Consider the following 19,573-nt stretch of genomic DNA (forward strand, 5'->3'; position numbering starts at 1 on the left):
CTTTTCAGGAAACTTTATGGCCAGTGGAGGTGACATTATAAAACTAAAAAATATATTGTGAATTTTATTATTTATTATTATTTTTACACACGAGGACAAATGAAAAGACCAGATTCATGTAAACAAGAAAAATACCGTATATAGTTTTTACTGAATCTCATAAAACTAGTTCAACTGAACTATTCAGTTGTATATTTTTTTCTAATTATTATTACTATGTAGTTTTCAAATTCTTTAAAGGTAATTCTGATGGATTTGAGAGACAGATCATTGAAAGAGTTTGGATTATTTAAGTTAACAACAGGCTAGCATGAGTTAATGTTTTATCTTTTGTATTAGAGCCACTGCAGAGGGTCCAAAGAGCCACATGTGGCTCCAGAGCCGCAGGTTGCAGACCCCTGGTCTATATGAACTGTTGGTTTGAGATATTGTTTCCTGTTGGGTACAGACTGCTTCAGAAATTGTTTTTGTTATTTTGACATTTAAAAAGCCTGCAGTTTGCTAAAAAGCCTTCAGCTAGAAAACTTGGCCAAAGCAACTTTTGTATTGTTTAAACATGTAACTTTTTGCCCTGTCTTATATAAACAAATAAATAAAACTCAATTTGCATAATTGGAAATAAAGAAATGTGTCAGATGCCTAATATTTGAAATGATAAAAATAAATAAAAAATAGGTTAAATAACATGTTAAAAACATACTGTATGTAGTTACAAATTAGAGTAACCAGTTTTAAGCTTTACTTTGAAGAGGACATCGACTTTCTGGGAATCCTCTTAGCAGATTAGCTTTTCAAAAACAACCCTACAACTGCTGTGATGCTCAGAGGTTTCTTTTGCTGATGCAAGTTATTTTAAAGCCCTGTGAGCTACTATTAGTTTCACAATGTCAAATAATCAAACAGACTCGGAGGAAGAAGAGGAGGAAGATGAGAACGAGAGTGCATCCAGTGGAGGACGCAGTTCTTCATGTGTCTCCTCTTTTTTCAGGGGTTTAGTTTGCGGTAGGTTATTTTACATCTTTATGTCATCCTGCATTGTTAGCGAAGCTCAGTACTCTGAATTAGGCTTAATTATTGCAACTGAAATGTTGGCTTACAGTATGTGATTATCAATCTGACTTATTTCATAAATAAGATGAGAATATGTGTCTCTACTTTGAAAAGATTTACCAGTATGTGGAGCAACTTGGGCATGCCTTGTTCCCAGAATTGTGGCAAAACTTAAATGTCAAATTTAAAAATTCTACTCACTTTTGTAGCACTGATGACATCAATTGCTATAATTATTGGATCAGCGAATATTATACCATATTAGTTCATACAATATTAAAAATATGACTGTTTACTGTCTTGTTCATTTTGTTTACATTTGCTAACAGATAATAGTTTATAAATAAAAAACATATCTGTGCTAAGCTGAAAGATTGCACATCATGACTTGTTTTTGTCAAAATAGTTTTCATTTTGAGCTAAGACATTGTGGCCACTCCACCCTGAACATGCCAACTCTTATTTGAGCTCAGAGGCTGAGCAGGTTTGGGCCCAGTTAGTACTTGGCTGGGAGACTCTGGCAGGTGCTGTAAAACCAATGTAGATCTTGCATTCGCTTGGTAAAAACTAGCAAGAGAAAACCTTTGACTATATTAGATCACTTTCTGAAGGATGCAAAAAAAAATAAACTTATGAGATAAAGACAAACATCCTTTTAACATGACTGTTCATTTAGACAGTAATTGTATCATTTTATTAGAATGAAAAACATGTTAATGTTTAAGAATTAATTAAGACATGCTTTTCCTTGTTCCTTTTTAACTGTTTTTCTCAATGCTCATGTTTATTAAAAGTAAAATATATACTGGGAGCTACATCAGGAACAAGTGAAGGGAATACACTGATATGTTAGCAGAGGCACTTTCCCTGAGGATTGTTGTTTGTCTTTTTAAATGATACAGAATCTTTGCAAGAATGTTTGTTAGCCAAAACAGCCTGAGAATGAGCTTCAAGGCTCAAGTGAATGTTTTTGTTAAATGTCCATTCTGCTTTGCTGAAGTTAAAACAATTACACAAATGGATCAAAATCTGTTCAGAAATAGTAAAAAGAACTGAAATGCTCTGATATATATTGTTGATACCCCCCCAAAAAACATATAAATATATTTGTGAGTGTGTGTCCTAAGAGAAACCAATTTGTTGTTTTTGTTTTTTGCTTTCTATGCCTCTTTTTAACTTGTGACATCTGGACTCAGATGGGACATTGTGAGCGGTGCACGGGCTTCATTTATTAATAAAGGTAGGACATAATAACAACTTTGCTTTAATAAAATCTGCATCAACTGAGCTACAGTTGCATGTACAAGAATACTTATATGAGATACGAAACATAACTTGTTCATTTCGGCCAGTCAAAAGGTGCATAAGCCATTCTGTAGGGTTCATATATTTGTAAACCTGCTTCTGATGAGCTGAGTGTCTCACCATCTATAAAACTCATTGCAAATGGTTTCTCTCAGAACATCCACACAGCCACTCTTTTTTATTGCAAGAGCTTTTGTTCAAGTTGTGTGTTTTCTTTAAATTATTAACTGTTGCTTCCATTGCAAGTCCAGTGGATCTCTGCTGCACTGAACTGTAACTTTGTAAGGGATTGCACAATCTAAGTTGAGGTGGAGCTTACTGCTGCTTCACACTGTCAAGCACTGGATAAATCAAGCAATTTAATGTATTTTATTATATCTTTACTTCTGAACTCTGTAAAAGTCATATAAACAGGGAAGTGCAGGAGTCTCAGTAACAAAGGATCAAAACAGAAGAAACAATTTAAACATTAACCCAACCGTGCACAAAATTCAAACTAAATTAAATTAAATCAGTGCTATAAAAATATTTTTTTCAGCAGAAAAAAATCTCATGGTTAGCAGCTTTGGCTCTAAATATAATAATATTATATTCCAAATTGTCATTTTTACCTAAACAAATTAGCCTACATTGCATTGTTACAGACCACTTAAAAGGACTATTTTACTTATAGCTTCTGCTTTTTTAGAAACATCATTCATTGCAGATGTATATAAATTGGCAACATGTTTTACCTGATATGATAATATGTACTGACAAATCAAAATAATGGCTGTCAATATAAAGCTGAGTTTCATTGATGTGCTGACTTAAATTTAACATGTCATGGTTACCACATTCAGATTTAACAGTGACAGTACTGTCTGTAGACTAGAGGTGTAATAATTATTGCTGTCATAATGTCCACTGGAGAGCATTCTCAGCAGGGACAGTCTCTTTAGGAGGACGGACCATCATTGTTTCATTTCAGCACTTGGAACATTTCACTAATTCAGACTCAGAAACAAGTTTTGTTTTTTCCTGCATGCTGCAGCGAAGTGTACCTCGCATGGTGCGCAGTCTGCGCCCCGCACAAGACGGCTGCCCGCTCCGATCATGAAAAATCACGTGACGGCGCCTCACCTCATTGGCCACTGCTGAACCGTCGCAGATTAAAATCGTCATACTGACGTCAGACAGAGCGACGGACTGTTGTTGCTTAACTCAAATCGTAATCTGTAATTTAAGGCTTTACTTTACCTTAAGGATAACTGGTTGCATTTGGATTTGTTTGCAAAGTATTTCTTGATTGACTAGTTTTTTTTTGCTAACGTGTTTAAATAACACAACAAGTAAGTAAAACAAAGAAAAGAAATACATACTTATTTTCAATACATACTGATATTTCTTAATGGCAGCTCGATACGTTTTGTAACAATGAATGTGGTAGTATTTACGAGTTAATCCGTCAGACAGAGTCATTTGTTAAAGTTCAGCACAGCAGAACAGGCAGTGTTAAAGAGAAAAAGTGTTTAAAAAAAACAAAAACAAGTAACCCGGAAGTAGCAGTGAGTGACTGCAGAGCTACAGTTCATGTTGTGATAAAGTGTTGTGTTGTGTAGGACTTGTGAGAAACTGGGACTGCCTTCACAACATCATGTTAAACATTCCGACCCAGTCCTTCCCCTCTTCAAGCTCCCAGCAGAGGGTCTCTTCATCCGCCCAGTCTGGGAGGAACAAGGTAACCCCCGAACCGAACTTCCCTCCAAAATGAGTTGTTTGAATGAGACAAATCTGCAAAACTACTGCAAAATTCAGAGCCTGTGTTTGTTAATCAATTATGCAACGTAATCATGTGATAACTAGATGTAAATTAGCTTTAGGCTAAATCCGGTGCAATGCATCAATGTTCTTATGTTTAGGTTTTTATTGCACACTGTCCTGATTAAATAATATTTTCGTAACTGTCATGTTAGTACTCTTGTTTTTCATCCGTCTGTAAGGTGGCGTTGAAGCCTGGACACAGTCTGATGGACTGGATCCGGTTTGCTAAAAGTGCCAAAGATCTGACGGGACTCAGAGGGCGCCTGATTGAAGTGACCCAAGAACAGCTTCAGAAACACAACACAAGAGAGGACTGCTGGACCTGTATACAAGGTGAGAGGCTGCCCAGGACAGGGCTTTCTCAGCTTGCACAGGCCCTGTTGGACACTGGTGCCATCGTAGATCTTAATTTAACACCAACATTAGGCTTATTGTTCAGAGAGGTTCTAGTTTCCATAATAATGTTTAGTTTGGATTGGAAACAAGTAACTTAACACTTGATTTTATGCATTTGAATCTTTCATGCTGTAAGTTATTTAGAGGGTTTATGACAGGATAAAGATGACCAAGATGTTTAGTAGAATCACGTTTGCTCCACAAAAGTGGAATAATTGACAAGGAGACAAAGTTTAGGCTTGGTGCTCAGCATTAATCTGTATGTTAGCAGTTTTGGTCACTATAGATTCATACTTTCATATCTGCAAAATCAACCCACCTGTTGGGGCTCTTCGATTTCATTTTTGGCAGGTGCCCTTCAACTGATTATTTAACCTACTCAGGTGTGAATAATACTGTGTGTAGTTTTAGACTAGGCTAATATTTGTCAAATCCTTAAAAGTTATATTTCACTGAGCTGCAAATTTGCAACAGGAACTCTTTTAAATCTGATTTTAAGACAGAAGGCACAAAAACTGTTGCAAGTTACTTTTTATTGATTTTTTTATTGCTTTTAACTGTGTTACACTTCACGTTTTAGCAGAAGAATTGCACTGATTTTATGGTATTGATTCTGGTCTTGTATTTGTGGACTATGAACATTTCCAGCCCAGCGGGTACGTGTCAGTGGGGTTTTCTCTGGAGTCCTTTTGTCCTCTATCTCAGCAGTGATGACCCTGACCGTGGGCCGGTGGTCAGGGTCTAAACTTCTATGTTTCAAACACAAAGGAGATGGTCACTGATTTTAGAAAAGACTTTTCAGTTGCCACTCCTGTGTTTCTTAAAGGGATCCCTGATTAGTTGTAACATTAGACTTTATACGATAAACATATACTTTAACTGTAAAATAAATACAGTAAAAATACTGTAGGGTGTTCAGTTTTTATAATTTTTAAACTTAAAGTTTAAAAATATATTACACATACGGGGCCATTTTAATCACACACAAAGTATTCTGGGTGAATGATGACGTGGTTAGGTCATCAGTGCGAGGCTGCTAGCGAGCTATATCCACCCTGAAGGTTAATCTTGAACAATATCTGATGATCGACTCTTTTAAATGAAACCAGAGAGCGTTGACAGAGAGGAGAAGGTAGAAATGACTCAGCCTGTAACTGAAAATATGGATGGAGGACAACAGAGCTGCTTCATGGAAGAAGAACCTCAGCTTAGCCTGTTAGCTTTAGTGTTAGCTCAGACGCTATCACCATATATATGTATTAGCTCAGCGCTACACATTCTCCTCTCATCACTGAGGTCCTCCATCCACATGACAGAGAGTGGAACACAAAAATGACTCAGTCTGCAACTGAAAATATGGATGGAGGACCTCAGTTCAGCTTATTAGTTATGCTAGCGCTGAGCTGATACATACAAGGCAATATAACATTGGGGCTAACGCGAAGGCTAAGAGGCTAAGCTGATGTTCTTCTTACATAAAGCAGCTCTGTTGTCCTCCATCCATATTTTCAGTTCCAGGCTGAGTCATTTCTACCTTCTCCTCTCTGTCAACKCTCTCTGGTTTCATTTAAAAGAGTCGATCATCAGATATTGTCCAAGATTAACCTTCAGGGTGGATATAGCTCGCTAGCAGCCTCGCACTGATGACCTAGTTAATGTCATCATTTACCCAGAATGCTTTGCGTGTAAATAAAATGGCTCCGTCCGTGTTAAAATATATTTAAAAACATTACAAAACTAAACAGCCTACAGTATTTTTACAGTCTTTATTTTACAGTTAAAATAAATGTTTATCAATTAAAGTTTAATGTTACAACTAATCGTGGATCCCTTTAACAGGGAAGCTGTTGAGATGGTGCATGGAGCTAAATATCTGGGAACAGTTATCGATGATAAACTGACTTTTGACACTCATGTGAACTCACTTTGCAAGAAGACCCATCAAAGAATGTGTTTTTACCGACAGCTGTGTGGTTTTAATGGTGCTTCTGCTTTTATGAGAATGTTTTATTCATGTCCAAGAATGCAGCTTGCAAACCATTTCACACAAAAACAGACTGGGCTTTATAAAACCTGGCTGCTTACTGGTTGATTGTTTGCAACACTTAGAATTCAGTGAGACTGCAACTGAAAATGTGTATGTTTTCTTGTAATTTTAGTCACTAAGTAAACTGAATGCAATTCTTGAGAGATCACCAATTGAATATATGTCATAAGACAAAATGATCAACACTTAGTACAGTTCAGCAGAATGTTTGCTTAAAAGTGGCAGAAGGTTTGAGAGGACAATAATTTAGCCTTGCTCATCTTGGTTGTTTTCATACTTTTTGTAGCTTTGATCACTATACAGCTATACTTTTATATCTATTTAAAAAACAATCTGCTATGGGTCTCTTCACATCCACCTCAGTAATTGTCTAATACTGATGATTTATTATATTGAAGTATGATTATTAATGCAGTGCTTTCCGTAGTTTGCGGGTAGGCTGATTGATTTCAGTCTGTCTGCAGAGGGCAGCAGAGCGTAATTATAGAATAAGGACTTGCAGGTGTGTATTTACAGGTTAAAAAGGTGCAAAATAATAAAAGTATAAAATTTTTATTGTCATTGTACTGTCAACAATGAAATTACATTACATGTCAACATACACACAGACAAGATTGTTGGTACCCCTCGTTTAATGGAAGAAAAAAACCACAATAGTCACAGAAATAACTAGAATCTGACAAAAATAATAGTAAATAAAAATTATATAAAAATTAACAATTAAAAACCAGGCATTGCTTTTCAGCCATGCTTCAACAGATTTTTTAAAATACAACTCAAACAGCTCTGGACAGAAATGATGGTATCCCAGAAAATAATGTGACCAAAGGAACATAAGGGGTGTCCACTAATTATCATCACGGGTGTCTACAATCTTGTAATCAGTCAGTGGGCCTGTATATACAGATACTCACTGTGCTGTGTTACATATAACTGCCTGTTTGTTTGTTTGTTTGTTTTCCATAAAGTGACTACACCCCATATGTAAGGCACATTAACAGGTTTTCTGTATGGCTTACAGGTCTGGTTTACAACGTGACCCCATACATGGACTACCACCCAGGTGGAGAAGAGGAGCTGATGAAGGCAGCAGGGATAGACGGCACAGAGCTCTTTAATCAGGTCTGTGAATCATAAAGAGAAATTCTGTCATTGTGAGAGGTGCTGTCTTTACTGATTTGTGCTGATGTCAGCGTGGTCCCTTGTCATTTCTGTACATTCTGATGATGTGTCAGCTGATTAATGTGGCTGAGAGTAAATATTTTTTATGTTCAGGTCCATCGCTGGGTCAACTATGAGTCTATGTTAAAAGAATGCCTTGTGGGCAGAATGGCTACAAAGGCTGCACCAGCTGTTAAAGGTACAAACACACACCCACACATTTGTTCTTCTATCCTCATGAGGACTTTGCATTGACTTCCATTCATTCACCTGTCATTTCTATAGCCTAATCCTGTGTCAGTCACAACTTCTCTCCCAAATTGTTTTGGAGTTAACTGGATTGTTTATTTGATTAGTTTTAAGTGAAAGGCAAAAATACAGCGTTCCTCCATATCTTTAACTGAGTAGCCTTTTAGCTGAACACACATTTCATAAATATGGGTTCATGCTTGTGATTTATATAATCTTCTTTACATTAAACAACCCCTTTGGACTGAAAACCCAATAAAAAGACGACATGTCATGCAGCATACCTTGATTTGTCTTAGCTATTAAAGCAGTGGAAAAGCAGTTATCTTATTTGTAAACGTGATCAGTTTAGCTAAATTGCTTTAGATGCTAAAAATCATAAGTATGAAAGTACTTGCTAAAGGGGAATGAAATTTCAGCAATTCTCCTGTGATCTAAAAACAGTTTCTAAAAATAATTTAATTTAATAAAATAAATAATAATCCCTTATGACCTTATGGTGGATCTTTACAGCTTGTGTTGTAATAAAAGTAAAAAGGGTTAATATTAATATTAATTAAAGTTTTTTTTTGTTCTTAAATACCAATTTCAAAATATCACCTTTTAGAGATATAATCATGTAATCATGATACTGCAAAACCGTGATTTTTTTTCTTTTGGTCTAAGATTATCATATTATTAGAATTTAATTCCGGCCCATGCCTAAACACAGCCGTCTTTACTGGCATTGAGTAAATATTAGTAGCAGAGACTGATTTTTAGCTTGTACTCTGAGTGCTAGCAGTTCACACCTAATACACACTTAACTACTGTAAAGCAATAACTAAAACAAACAATAATTGGTTAACACTTGTATTGTATGCAATAGTGCAAAATCAGCTCTGAGATTATATTTACACTGACTCATAACTATTTCCACATCAAATTTAGCTCAGAATAATCAAGTTATAAACAAAGATCTTGTGACATTACTGAAGTAGCATGTGGAGTGTGTAGGGAATAACTACTGAAGTACGATGATTGATTTAGGTTAATATTTGTAATGTTGACTGATTCATAGTCATGCTCATGCTGTTTAAGGCCAGCTGCCTGTGGGAACAATCTTTATTCAGATTGGTTTGAACTCCTGTGAAATTTAAAAAACTAAAACCGCTCTACCTTTTGAATCTACCGACATCTTTATTTTCCTGTTTGGCATCTCAGTTGCCACCCCCACTCCACCTCCAACGGGCCTCGCACCCCCTGCTGCTGTGGCTGCCCTAAAGAACGACTCTCAGCCTCGGTATGAAAACAAACCTGACACACACGTCACAGTTTAAGGCAAGTGTACAAAGACTCATCTGTGTGTTTTTAATGTAGGTACGACTGGTTCCAAACAGACACAACTGTCCATCTCATTGTTTATGCCAAAAGAAAGGTAACAAGCTTTCAATCAAACCTATTCTGTAAAAGAGTGTACGCCAACAGAATCCATAAAACACGTCTTTCATGTTCATCTGTGCAGGCTAATTCTCATGTAACACCTAATGACCCTGACTCAGAGCTCTTTGTGTTTGTTGGTTTGGAAGAAAACTTGATAAAACAACAATTAGGCTGCTCATCAGTTATTTTAATGAAACAAAAAAGGCTGTATTGGTAGGGTTGGTTGTTTCAGGATTACAATACATTTTGATTAACCCTTGAAATCTGTCCATTTCATGCCACAACTACTAGGGATGCAAATTATCAATAAATAAACTAATCTGAAGTTGATTGATCTTATTGATCGTCTAACGGTTTATTAATAATCTGACGTTTCTTAAAAACCTGAGGCTATTTTTTGTATCAACAGGCTCTTTCCATAACAAGAAGGGCTAATTTTTAATAATAATCTGAAAAGAAGCACATCATGTTTTAAAAATGTATTGTGCCAGCTGCATTAAATACTGACTAAATAAATGAAAAATTGTGGGTTTCTCACACATTAATTCAGTTAAGTTCAGTTTATTTATATTATTATCATTATTAAACTTGTACATTTTTCTAAAATATAACCGAGGAAATCTGTTAGGTTGTTATATGGAAAAAAACTGAATATTTAATGCTCCATGAACAGAGAGATGTGAAACTATTAAGGATTCCCATTTCAGCTCTCCAGAACTTTGATACCAGAAGCCTGATAGCCAGTCAGTTTCCCTCTAATTCACACCTTAAAGCAGTGGTTCCCAAACTTTTTATCTTCTGACCCACAAAATATTCAGGGCAAAAACTTGTGACCCCAAATATTACTGGTCTGAGTACACGAACTTCGTTAATAACCCTAAAATCACAGGCTTTTTGACAATCTAAACAGCTTATACACAAATATGAATACTTATTTTTACTTATTTTGTGTTTTTTGTAATCAATAAAAGGAAAATATTACATCAGCAATTATTTTATTACCCTTTAAATTGATTTCTGGAGATTATCCAAGGTGCTTCATGACCCATAATTGGGTCCCAAGCCCAACTTTGGGAACCAAAGTGCACTGGTTCCCAAACTTTTCAGCTTTTGACCCACAAAATAACAGTAACAGTGACCTGAGCCCCCAACTATTTTTGGATGATAAACATTTGTATCAGGTCAACAAAACATGGGCATAGCAACAACATTTTTATATACTACATTTATCCATTTTAAATATACTAACCTCACTCAGTTGTAACAACTAAGACAAAAATGTAATTAATTCAGAAAATCTTTTCAGGACCCCACCTTGCTGTTTCGGGACCCCAACTTTGGGAAACACTGCCTTAAGGCATTTGACCAAAACATGTCTTTTGTTAGCCGGACAAACAAAGACCCTAAGACTCTCCATTGGCATGTAGTTTAATCTGTGTTACATACAGTAGATTAATTAGTGAGCTTCTTTTACAATTCATGTACTTGGAACCCCACACACTATAGGTTTGAATTAAGAAAGCTCCTTGGATAGGAAGCACAATGTTTTTAGCTTTAACTTGAAAAACTTTGGCAGATACGACTGAATCGTTTTAAATAACCTGGAATGACTTTCTGTCCTATGTTAAAGGTTGTTATTAACAGATTAGTGAGAGTTATTTTCTGTGTCTCAGATTCCTAGCTCAGGCTGTATGACTGTTGACCTCCAGGCAGGTGTTCTTCGAGTAGAAGTGCTTCTTGGGAAAATGTCCTACATGGTACATTTATGTGAGTAGATTTGTAGTTTTGTTTTAGTTTATTTTTATATAACTCAAATGACAAACATTGAGTTTGGGTTCTTTATTTAGATTATTATTTTTGTAACACAACTACATCATCTGTTTCATTTGCTTTCAGTAAATGTTAGATGGAGTTTGAACACTACAATTACAGAGAACGTATTTAAAAAGGTTTACCTTGTAAAAACGTAGTTGTGGTAAAATTACTTTTCTGGATTTTCAGGTCTTACTGATGAAGTTAAGGAAACCGTTGCTGGTAAGAAAACAATTGGGGATGGATATAAAATGGGCCTTCTGTTGATGTTGCTCATTAATCTAGTACTTCAATTTAATTTTTAGTAGCTATTTGTCAATATGAATTAACAAATACTCAAACACATTGCTGTACCTCAGTGTGATGAGGAACCTTTAGAAAAATGTTTGTGTCTGCCTGTTTTTCTGAGAAACATTTGCACTTGTTTTTTTATTCATCTTCAGTGCACACTGCTTCCTCTGTTGGAAAGATTCAGGTCACCATGCACAAACAGAATAAAGAAAAATGGAAAAGTCTTGGTCAGCCTCTGGAGTTCCACAATACGTTTATATGCAAAAAGGACAGAGGTGAGATTAAAGATTAGTGGCTCATCTAACTATGGATGTCACATTGAATGTTACCAGTCTTCTCTTCTATTATACAGTAGCAAGCTGCACAGTGAAACCAAAATGTCCTTATAATTTCTGGATTGAAATGTATATTTGTATTTCAATTCCTTTAAAATGGTTTGGAGTTGATTACTTTTAGCTCAGCCAGAGCACCGTCCCCATTGGTCACTAATTATTCCTGCTCTTATCTTTCTTAACAGCTCTCTATTATCGGGATTGTACCCTAGTATCTAAAGCTGATGTGAATCATAACACTCAACTTTTTAGACTGCAATGTCCAAGAGGGACTGTCATTCATGTGCCTGTTGGACAACATGTCTACCTCAAAGCTCTCATTCAAGGTAAATAACTTTGCTCTCAGCTAGTGAATATTATATTTTGTACATGTAAGCAGTAAATTCTCCTTACCAATGTTACCTGCATTTTTACTCCACATAGATAACATACACTCAAACACCCAGCATGAGAAAATCCAACCATTGTTTGTTAGTTGAAATACTTTTTCTGCAGGATTGTTCAAATTTTCTTAAGAAGAGAAGACTTCTGTAAAGGCCCTGCCACGCTAGAATGTTTTAGACAACTTATGCCAACTTATAAAAATTTTAAAGACTAAGAGATTAAAAACAAATCAACTGGAAGCCTCTTTTAGGCGTGTACATAATGTAATGCTAAAAAATTGATTAAATATATAACTGTAATGCATTTAGACATAAAAAATAATGAGTTTGCACAAGTTGTCTAAAATGTTACAGTGTGATGGCGCCTTAAAATTTCCTATTTGACTCATTAGCGCCACTAGTGTTTGGACATGGAACTGCATCATTGCTCTCGGGCAAACAACAGATGAGTGACAGGGCAAGAGCACTTCAGGGGGCCAATCCGATTTCAGCTGGGACCAATGCAACTATGGCCCCGCCCTTAGAAACACACCTGGGGCTCTTACCCCCAGTTTACACTGCTTGTTGCTCTGCTCAGCTGTGCACGTCAGTCATTTGTACCCCGGAAGTTGCTTTCCTATTGGGAATCAAACATTTTTAACAGTAAAATGTGAATCTTTGACAGGATTAAAGTAATGGTGTGTTTTGTTTTGTTTTTTGCAACAACTCAATTTTTTTTTTGTCAAAGTGTCGGCTTGTAATAGTTGTAGTTTATTATAAATGTCAGCAAATTTTTGAAACTGTTACATTTACTGTCATATGTATAACATGTAAGTGAACAAAGTAGATGAAAAGAAAAGGAATCATGAAACTTTTTGTTGTTGTTATAACTAGATACAGAGGTAGTGAGGCCATACACTCCAGTGGATCAGACTTTGGCAGCAGCTTCCCATCAATCTTCTCAGGAGTCAGACCTCTACCTCATGGTCAAAGTTTACCCTGATGGCGTCTTCACCCCGTACCTCAACAACCTGCAAATTGGTAACTATGGGTTCTGTTGTAAGGTTAAACTTGTCTGAGTGACTAGTGTGAATGTTTAATGTACTCTCACTGTTGCACACTGCTTCTCACTACGGCTGCACATTAGGAAAACCTGCAATGTGCAGTAACACTGCTTAATATTCCCATAACAAAATGACTTGTGATAAATAGTGTTGATGTTTGATATTGATGAAAATTAATAACTGCTGCTCACTACATCATTTATATTTCAGCATGACTGTTTTATTAAAAAAATGCAGCTAGATACAGCTGCTGTAGTAGCAATGCAACAAACTGCATGCAATAGTTTCTTAATGACTTTGTGCCCATAAGAGTTTCTGATGCTTTAAATACTGAAAAACACCCCTCACTATTAGTTTTTTTCCCCCAAATAAATTATCCAACAAGATCTCCAAAGAGATCCATCCAATTGGCAAAATACGTAAGAGCTCCATTTGATTGGTCCAATATTTTTACCTCATCCTCTTTGTTGTTTCTTGAACCTTAACATTTTCAAGTTACAGTGAAATCTGTTTCAGGAAATCCTTTTTTACACTGATCTGAAAGGAGAGCACATGAGGCAACATGAGTCATAGTTTTAATCAAATTTCTATTTTCAAGGTGGTCATATATCTGTGAGTGGTCCGGAGGGTACTTTCAGTCTCCGACGTCTTCGTGACATCACAAACCTCTACTTGTTAGCTGCAGGCACAGGCTTTACTCCCATGGCTCGCCTCATCCGCCTCGCCCTTCAGGAAGTCGACACCATCAGGTAGGAATTAAATGACAAACTGAATGAAATTACAACAGTTCACTGGTACCTCTGAAATCGGTGCAGTGATGGTAAAAATATATTTAAACACATTCTTGTTTCAGTTTTAAAATTTTAAGCTCAGTATAATTCAAACACAATTTGACAATTAATAAAAAGTTGGATTTGTAGTTGAATAAAGTGTAAAAAAAAGTATTGAATATCAACAGGACTAATTGGGAGTATTTACGTATGGGGAAAATGATCCAAACCATACAAGTAGCCCATCAATTTAAATCAATCATCATCAATTGATTTTTTTTCCCACTTGGCTGGACCTGTATGTCTCCTGTGTTTATGTTGGTACATGTAATATGTTAATTCTGTACTGTGGAGATCATTAAGAGTCGTTGTCGGGTGAAAAAATCTTTTGCTAACACTGTGTTGACCGTGAACCGGAAGTGCTGGGAGTGGCATTCAATGCTGGGCCGGATGTCCGTGGCATATAGGCTATTGGGCCCTGAGGTCAAAAAGGTTAAGAACCCCTGCTTTAAATGAAGTTTACCCAAAATCCTTCATAGCATACACTTTACTCTTTCATTGAGAGAATTTCCCTCAGGAAAGTTTCATTCCTCTCTGAGAGATCTTCACTTAGTGTTGGTGGACTTAAAGTTACTGGAACTTAATTTAAAAGAAACTAATTTGTCTGCTAATGTTTTTTAAAGTTAGCAAAAATGCTAATAAGCTAAACAAAACGTTAGTTCCACCATTTGCTGCTAACTGATTAGCAAAACTGTCCCCACCACTAGATATGATGTGAAGAACTTAAAACTCCTTTTGTAACAACAAAAATGAATTTAATCACTTTCATTTTACTGCTGTGATTAATGATTGTAAATACAAACATTTTGATAAGTAAATCCTTTGTGTGTTCTCAGGCAAATAAAGCTGCTCTTTTTTAACCAAAGGAAGGAGGACATTCTGTGGCACAATCAGTTGGATGAACTGGCAACTCAAGACAAACGGTACTTCAGTTTTTGCAAAAAGAAATACAATTCAGGGAGAAATACCAGTATGGACAGTTCTGATTTGTAGGAAAATAACGAGAAGAGGAAGTGATATTTCATTCTTTGACAAAATAAGTATTGTTTGATGATTGGATTGAATGAAAAATTCAGTGTAGTACCATTTTTCTTTTTAATGTTTAGTTACTTATAAATGTAAAATAACAAAATTTTCCAAAACTTGCAGATTTTATGTTGCATTTGAAATTATTTTCGTGTGTGTGTTCACATTATGTTTGCATTGTGTCAGGTTTCAGGTGGAATACATCCTCTCTGAGCTGTCTGACAGCTGGACGGGTAGGACAGGTCGGGTGAATAAGACCATGCTGAACGAGCTCCTCATCAGACCAGATGAGGCCAGATGTTATGTTTGCGTGTGTGGCCCTTCAGCCTTCACAGAGCTAACAATAGGGTATGGAATACAATATTATTAATTGGATCAATACTGATGTGATGGAAACTACAGTAGAGGGGAACCCATAGGGCCTTCTAGGCTTAGTGCCATATAAATAAATGAAATTGAAATTATGATATACATTTGTTTGTTTTCACCTTGCCATAATTAGGTATTGTGTGTCAAATTTTGAGGGACAAATTAATTTAATCCACTGGAAAAAAGGTTATAACTTAAAATGCAGAAAAGTGAATATTTTTAGACTGCACTGTAAATCCTTTCTAGTGTCCAAATATGGTGTAACACATCTTTATATTTGCATTTTTCCGATCTCAGTCTTCTGTGTAGACATTACAAACATGCACATGGTTCTGAAACTGAGCAGAATAGTCAGGTTTCCAGCTCAACACTTTCAGATCCAGTGATGAATGTGTTGTAATAAAACTGCCTCGTGGTTTTCACCTGGACCCTGGTCTGTTTCTGTTCATTCCACAGACTGTTGAAGCAGCTGGACTTTAGTGAAGATGAGCTCCACACCTTCCAGGGATGAAGAGTTCAGCCCACCTCCCTGAAAAACCTAAATGAAGGAGAAAATGTGTTTTCTATAAATATTTTTTTGAATCTATGATGTGGGGCATGAAAAAACATATCTATGCACTGAGGACACGATACTGAATGCATCTTCATCAGGCAGTTCTGATTTAAAAATTCATGGTGCAAATGGATCCTGTAAAACTACTACGGATGAGCAGCAGAAGATGAAGCTTTCCTCTGAAAATCACTCAAGTTTTATTAAATAACTGCACTTGGAATTACAGTATGTGTTGTGAATGACTCTCAGACACTACCAGGTCAAATCTTAGTGCAATATCTTTCAAATTGACTAAATTGTTATTTGATTGATTTTAAAGGTCAAATTGGTTGTGGCAGTCATCTTGAATTGTGTTGATTCCAACAGTGAAGTTACGAGTGATGGTTCTCCCTAGCTTCATTTTCCTATAGCCTAGCATACGTTCTACTGCAGCCTGGCACACATGCAGTGATATTACTACTTACAACGTTTTAAATATCACAGTCTAATAATGGGGTACACTGAATCGGTTTCCTTTTTTCTTTCCTTTTTTTTTTGACTGAATCTGTTTCTAAGTTCTCTCAAAATAAACTGTTCACGTTGCCTTGTGATGATCAGTGAAAGTGAACCCACTGTAGGAAACGGTTATTCACTACACACATTCAATTTATATTGTACGTTGGCAATTCGTAACATTGTTGAGGCAGATAATGGCAGTGGTGTGTGAGTGTGTTGTGGGGTCTGTGGTGGAGGAATGCGGGTGTGGCGACTTGGTATTTTCTTACAGGCTCTGAGATGTAAAATAAATTTAAATCTGAGATTGTTTGTTTTTGTACAACTTCATATTTATGTATTTATTCTGTGATGTTTTAATGCAAATTAAAAATAAAATGAGAAATACAATGAAACACTGATTTCTGATTAGTGTGACTGGACTGCTCAGAAAAATAACATTAGCATCACACACTTCAGAAGGTTGACCAACAAGGTTCACACTGGAAGAGGCAGAGAACATGCAAACTCTACCCAGAAAGGTCCCCGGACAGGATCTGATCCAGCAACCTTCTTGCTGAGAGGCAACACGACACCCTCAGTAAAAAAAAAATAAAATAAAATAAAATTAATTTAAAAACAAGTCTCAGTCTGTGTCAAAAGCTAAAGAATAAAATTGTATTTTTAGAAGACTTTTAATGGACAGTAAAGGGGATTGTGTAATATAAAATTGAAGGCTGATCTACAATCTAGGAGCAGGAACACGAAAAGCTCTGCTCCCTCTGAGTCTCCATTTAGACCTCAGCACCTCCAGGAGCAGCTGATCAGCTAACGGTTGCGTCGAACGGGAAAGTACAGGTGAAGAAACTCAAGAGAGGTTGGATGGTGGAAAAGAACATTTAATATTTAAAAAACTAAACATTTTTAAACTTATTTTGAACTTACAATGTTTTGGATGACAGAACCTACAACAAACCCTCGTGTTGAGATGTAAACAGATCAGTCAGTATGAGGTTTCAGTTGTTGACAGGGTGGGCTGCAGTCGGCACTTCAAGGGTTGGAGAGAGCCACTCCCTGTTTCTGAAGATGTCTCAGAATATCCAGAATTGAGTCCAGCTCAGTACGGAAACCATTCAGCTCTCTGCTCCTGTCCTGAGCCAGATGCCTCCAGTGATCCACCTCTGACTGAAGATCAGCTGCTGACATCTGCCACAACCCCCCCATGACCTGCAGAGATGGAGTTTATCAGGGTAACAACAACCCTCAGCATCAGAGCAGCAACTGTCTGTTCTCTGCTATAGATACACTGAGTTTCCTTAAAGCAACACACTCATTCATTCATAGGAAAAACCCTCCTTTAGTTAACTGGGTTTTACATACACTTCATATGAACATGAGTGACATCAAAGTCTTAATCCACAGGGTTTAATATGATGTTCGCCCAGTCTGTGCAGGTATAACAGATTCAACTTTTATAGGTTGACTTTCCACAAGGCTTAGGAGAGTTTTTTATTGGAATTTTTGACCATTCTTCCAGAACAGCATGGATGAGGTCAGACTGATGTTGGACGAGAAGGCCTGACTCAAAGTCTTTGCTCTCTTCCACACCATGTCTTTCTGGACCTTACTTTGTGCACTGGTGTGCAGTCTTGTTGGAACAGGAAGTGGCCATTCCAAAACAGTTCCCACAAAGTTATGAGCAGGAAATGGTCCAAAATGACTTGGTATGCTGAAGCATTAAACATTTTTTTCACTAGAACTAAGCAGCCAAGTCCAAACCTTTAAAAACAATCCCATACAATCATCCCCCCTCCACCAGACTTTACACTTGACACAGTACAGTCAGACAGTTCTCCTGGCAGCCACCAAATCCAGACTCGTCCATCGGATTGCACTGGTGGCATCCCATCATGACACTACACTGGAAATCGTTAAGCTCCAGAAAGCAATCCATTCGTTCATAAGTGCTTGATTTTATACACCTTTGACCATGAAAGTGACCGGAAAACTGGAATTAAGTGATTCGGACGGGTGAGTAAATACTATTAGCAGTACAGTACATCAAGACGTAAGATTGTCTTTCCCAGGTTGTAAAGTGATTTAAAGCTAAAAGCTAACCAAGTGTACAACAGTTCACAGCAGATACTTAAAAATGAAGCTAAAATGTAAAAAATGTTCTGACTGGTCACTGAGTGTGTATATATGTCTGTGTGTATATACTGACAATATTTATGAATGTAGGCATGTATGTATGTATATCTTTATATATGTATGAGTATGTGTATATTTTTATATATGCCCTCCATGTTTTTATCCATTTATTTTTCAGGTGAGCGGACAGATGTTGGGTGTGTGGTCCTGTGTTTTGTTGGTGTACATTTAATATACTTCTAATCGCTATTTCAATCTTTCTATCTTTCTAATTACTTTTCTCTCTGTTTTTCTCTCTGTCTCTATTTTCTCTTCACTTAAAAAAAAGTCACTGATGATGAAGAAATAAATAAACTAAATAAACTAATATTTGGTTTCGTTTTCTACTGAAGTGACAGAAAAAAGTAAAAATTGAGTGAAAAAGTGTCCACTCTAGCTGCTTCAAGAGTTATTTAAAAAAAATCAGCAGATGTATTGATTAACTAGTCATCATCACTGTGATTACCTATGAAAGACGTTTTGTCAGCTTGCTGCTCTGGAGCGTACAGGTGTGTATTAACACAACGCCAAGCAGGAAAAGTCTAAAGCAACTGTTGCTGCCCGTCAATGTGGGAGGGGTTAAACGTTATTTCTAAACCAGGGGTGGGCAATCCTGGTCCTGGAGGGCCGCAGCCCTACATGTTTTACATGTTTCCCTGCTCCAATACCTCTTCCAAGTTCTGCTGTACGGAGGACCAAAACTGACATAATTAGAATTAAAAGCAGAAACATAGAAATGAATCACTAAATAAATGTTTAAAATGCACGAAATAAATTAAAAAAGAACTTAACCTCAAGTTTTATAATTTAATTCACCTTCATATTTATTTTTCCAGCTTA

The 19,573-nt window shown here is 36.6% G+C and overlaps 2 protein-coding genes across 6 annotated transcripts in view; one reads left to right on the forward strand and one right to left on the reverse strand.

Annotated features, from left to right (window-relative positions):
- The first annotated feature begins 902 nt into the window (after positions 1 to 902).
- Positions 903 to 16,297, forward strand: cyb5r4 (cytochrome b5 reductase 4). 3 transcript variants are annotated; one of them, XM_014023641.1, is made up of 17 exons: positions 938 to 1,002; positions 2,247 to 2,290; positions 3,957 to 4,075; positions 4,338 to 4,491; positions 7,623 to 7,723; positions 7,877 to 7,961; positions 9,215 to 9,293; positions 9,371 to 9,428; positions 11,107 to 11,200; positions 11,435 to 11,467; positions 11,689 to 11,811; positions 12,054 to 12,194; positions 13,125 to 13,271; positions 13,893 to 14,043; positions 14,961 to 15,047; positions 15,337 to 15,498; positions 15,976 to 16,297. In XM_014023641.1, exons 1-17 carry the CDS (start codon positions 968 to 970, stop codon positions 16,028 to 16,030), a joined length of 1,668 nt encoding a protein of 555 aa, XP_013879095.1. In that variant the 5' UTR covers positions 938 to 967; the 3' UTR covers positions 16,031 to 16,297. The 3 variants fall into 3 exon arrangements, with proteins under 3 accessions (XP_013879094.1, XP_013879095.1, XP_013879096.1); XM_014023640.1 differs by lacking the exon at positions 2,247 to 2,290 and having other exon boundaries at positions 903 to 1,002; XM_014023642.1 differs by lacking the exons at positions 938 to 1,002; positions 2,247 to 2,290 and adding an exon at positions 3,513 to 3,686.
- Positions 16,298 to 17,421: 1,124 nt separating this feature from the next.
- The window catches only part of cep162 (centrosomal protein 162), a 28,545-nt gene continuing 26,393 nt past the window's right edge, over positions 17,422 to 19,573 (reverse strand). For all 3 annotated transcript variants that reach the window (XM_014023638.1, XM_014023639.1, XM_014023637.1), the window contains one exon: positions 17,422 to 17,770. In XM_014023638.1, the coding sequence (XP_013879092.1) occupies positions 17,594 to 17,770 (177 nt within the window). In that variant the 3' untranslated portion in view covers positions 17,422 to 17,593. The remainder of the gene's footprint in view (positions 17,771 to 19,573) is intronic.

Source organism: Austrofundulus limnaeus, unplaced genomic scaffold (assembly GCF_001266775.1).
Source record: "Austrofundulus limnaeus strain Quisiro unplaced genomic scaffold, Austrofundulus_limnaeus-1.0 Scaffold383, whole genome shotgun sequence".
Taxonomy (NCBI): domain Eukaryota; kingdom Metazoa; phylum Chordata; class Actinopteri; order Cyprinodontiformes; family Rivulidae; genus Austrofundulus; species Austrofundulus limnaeus.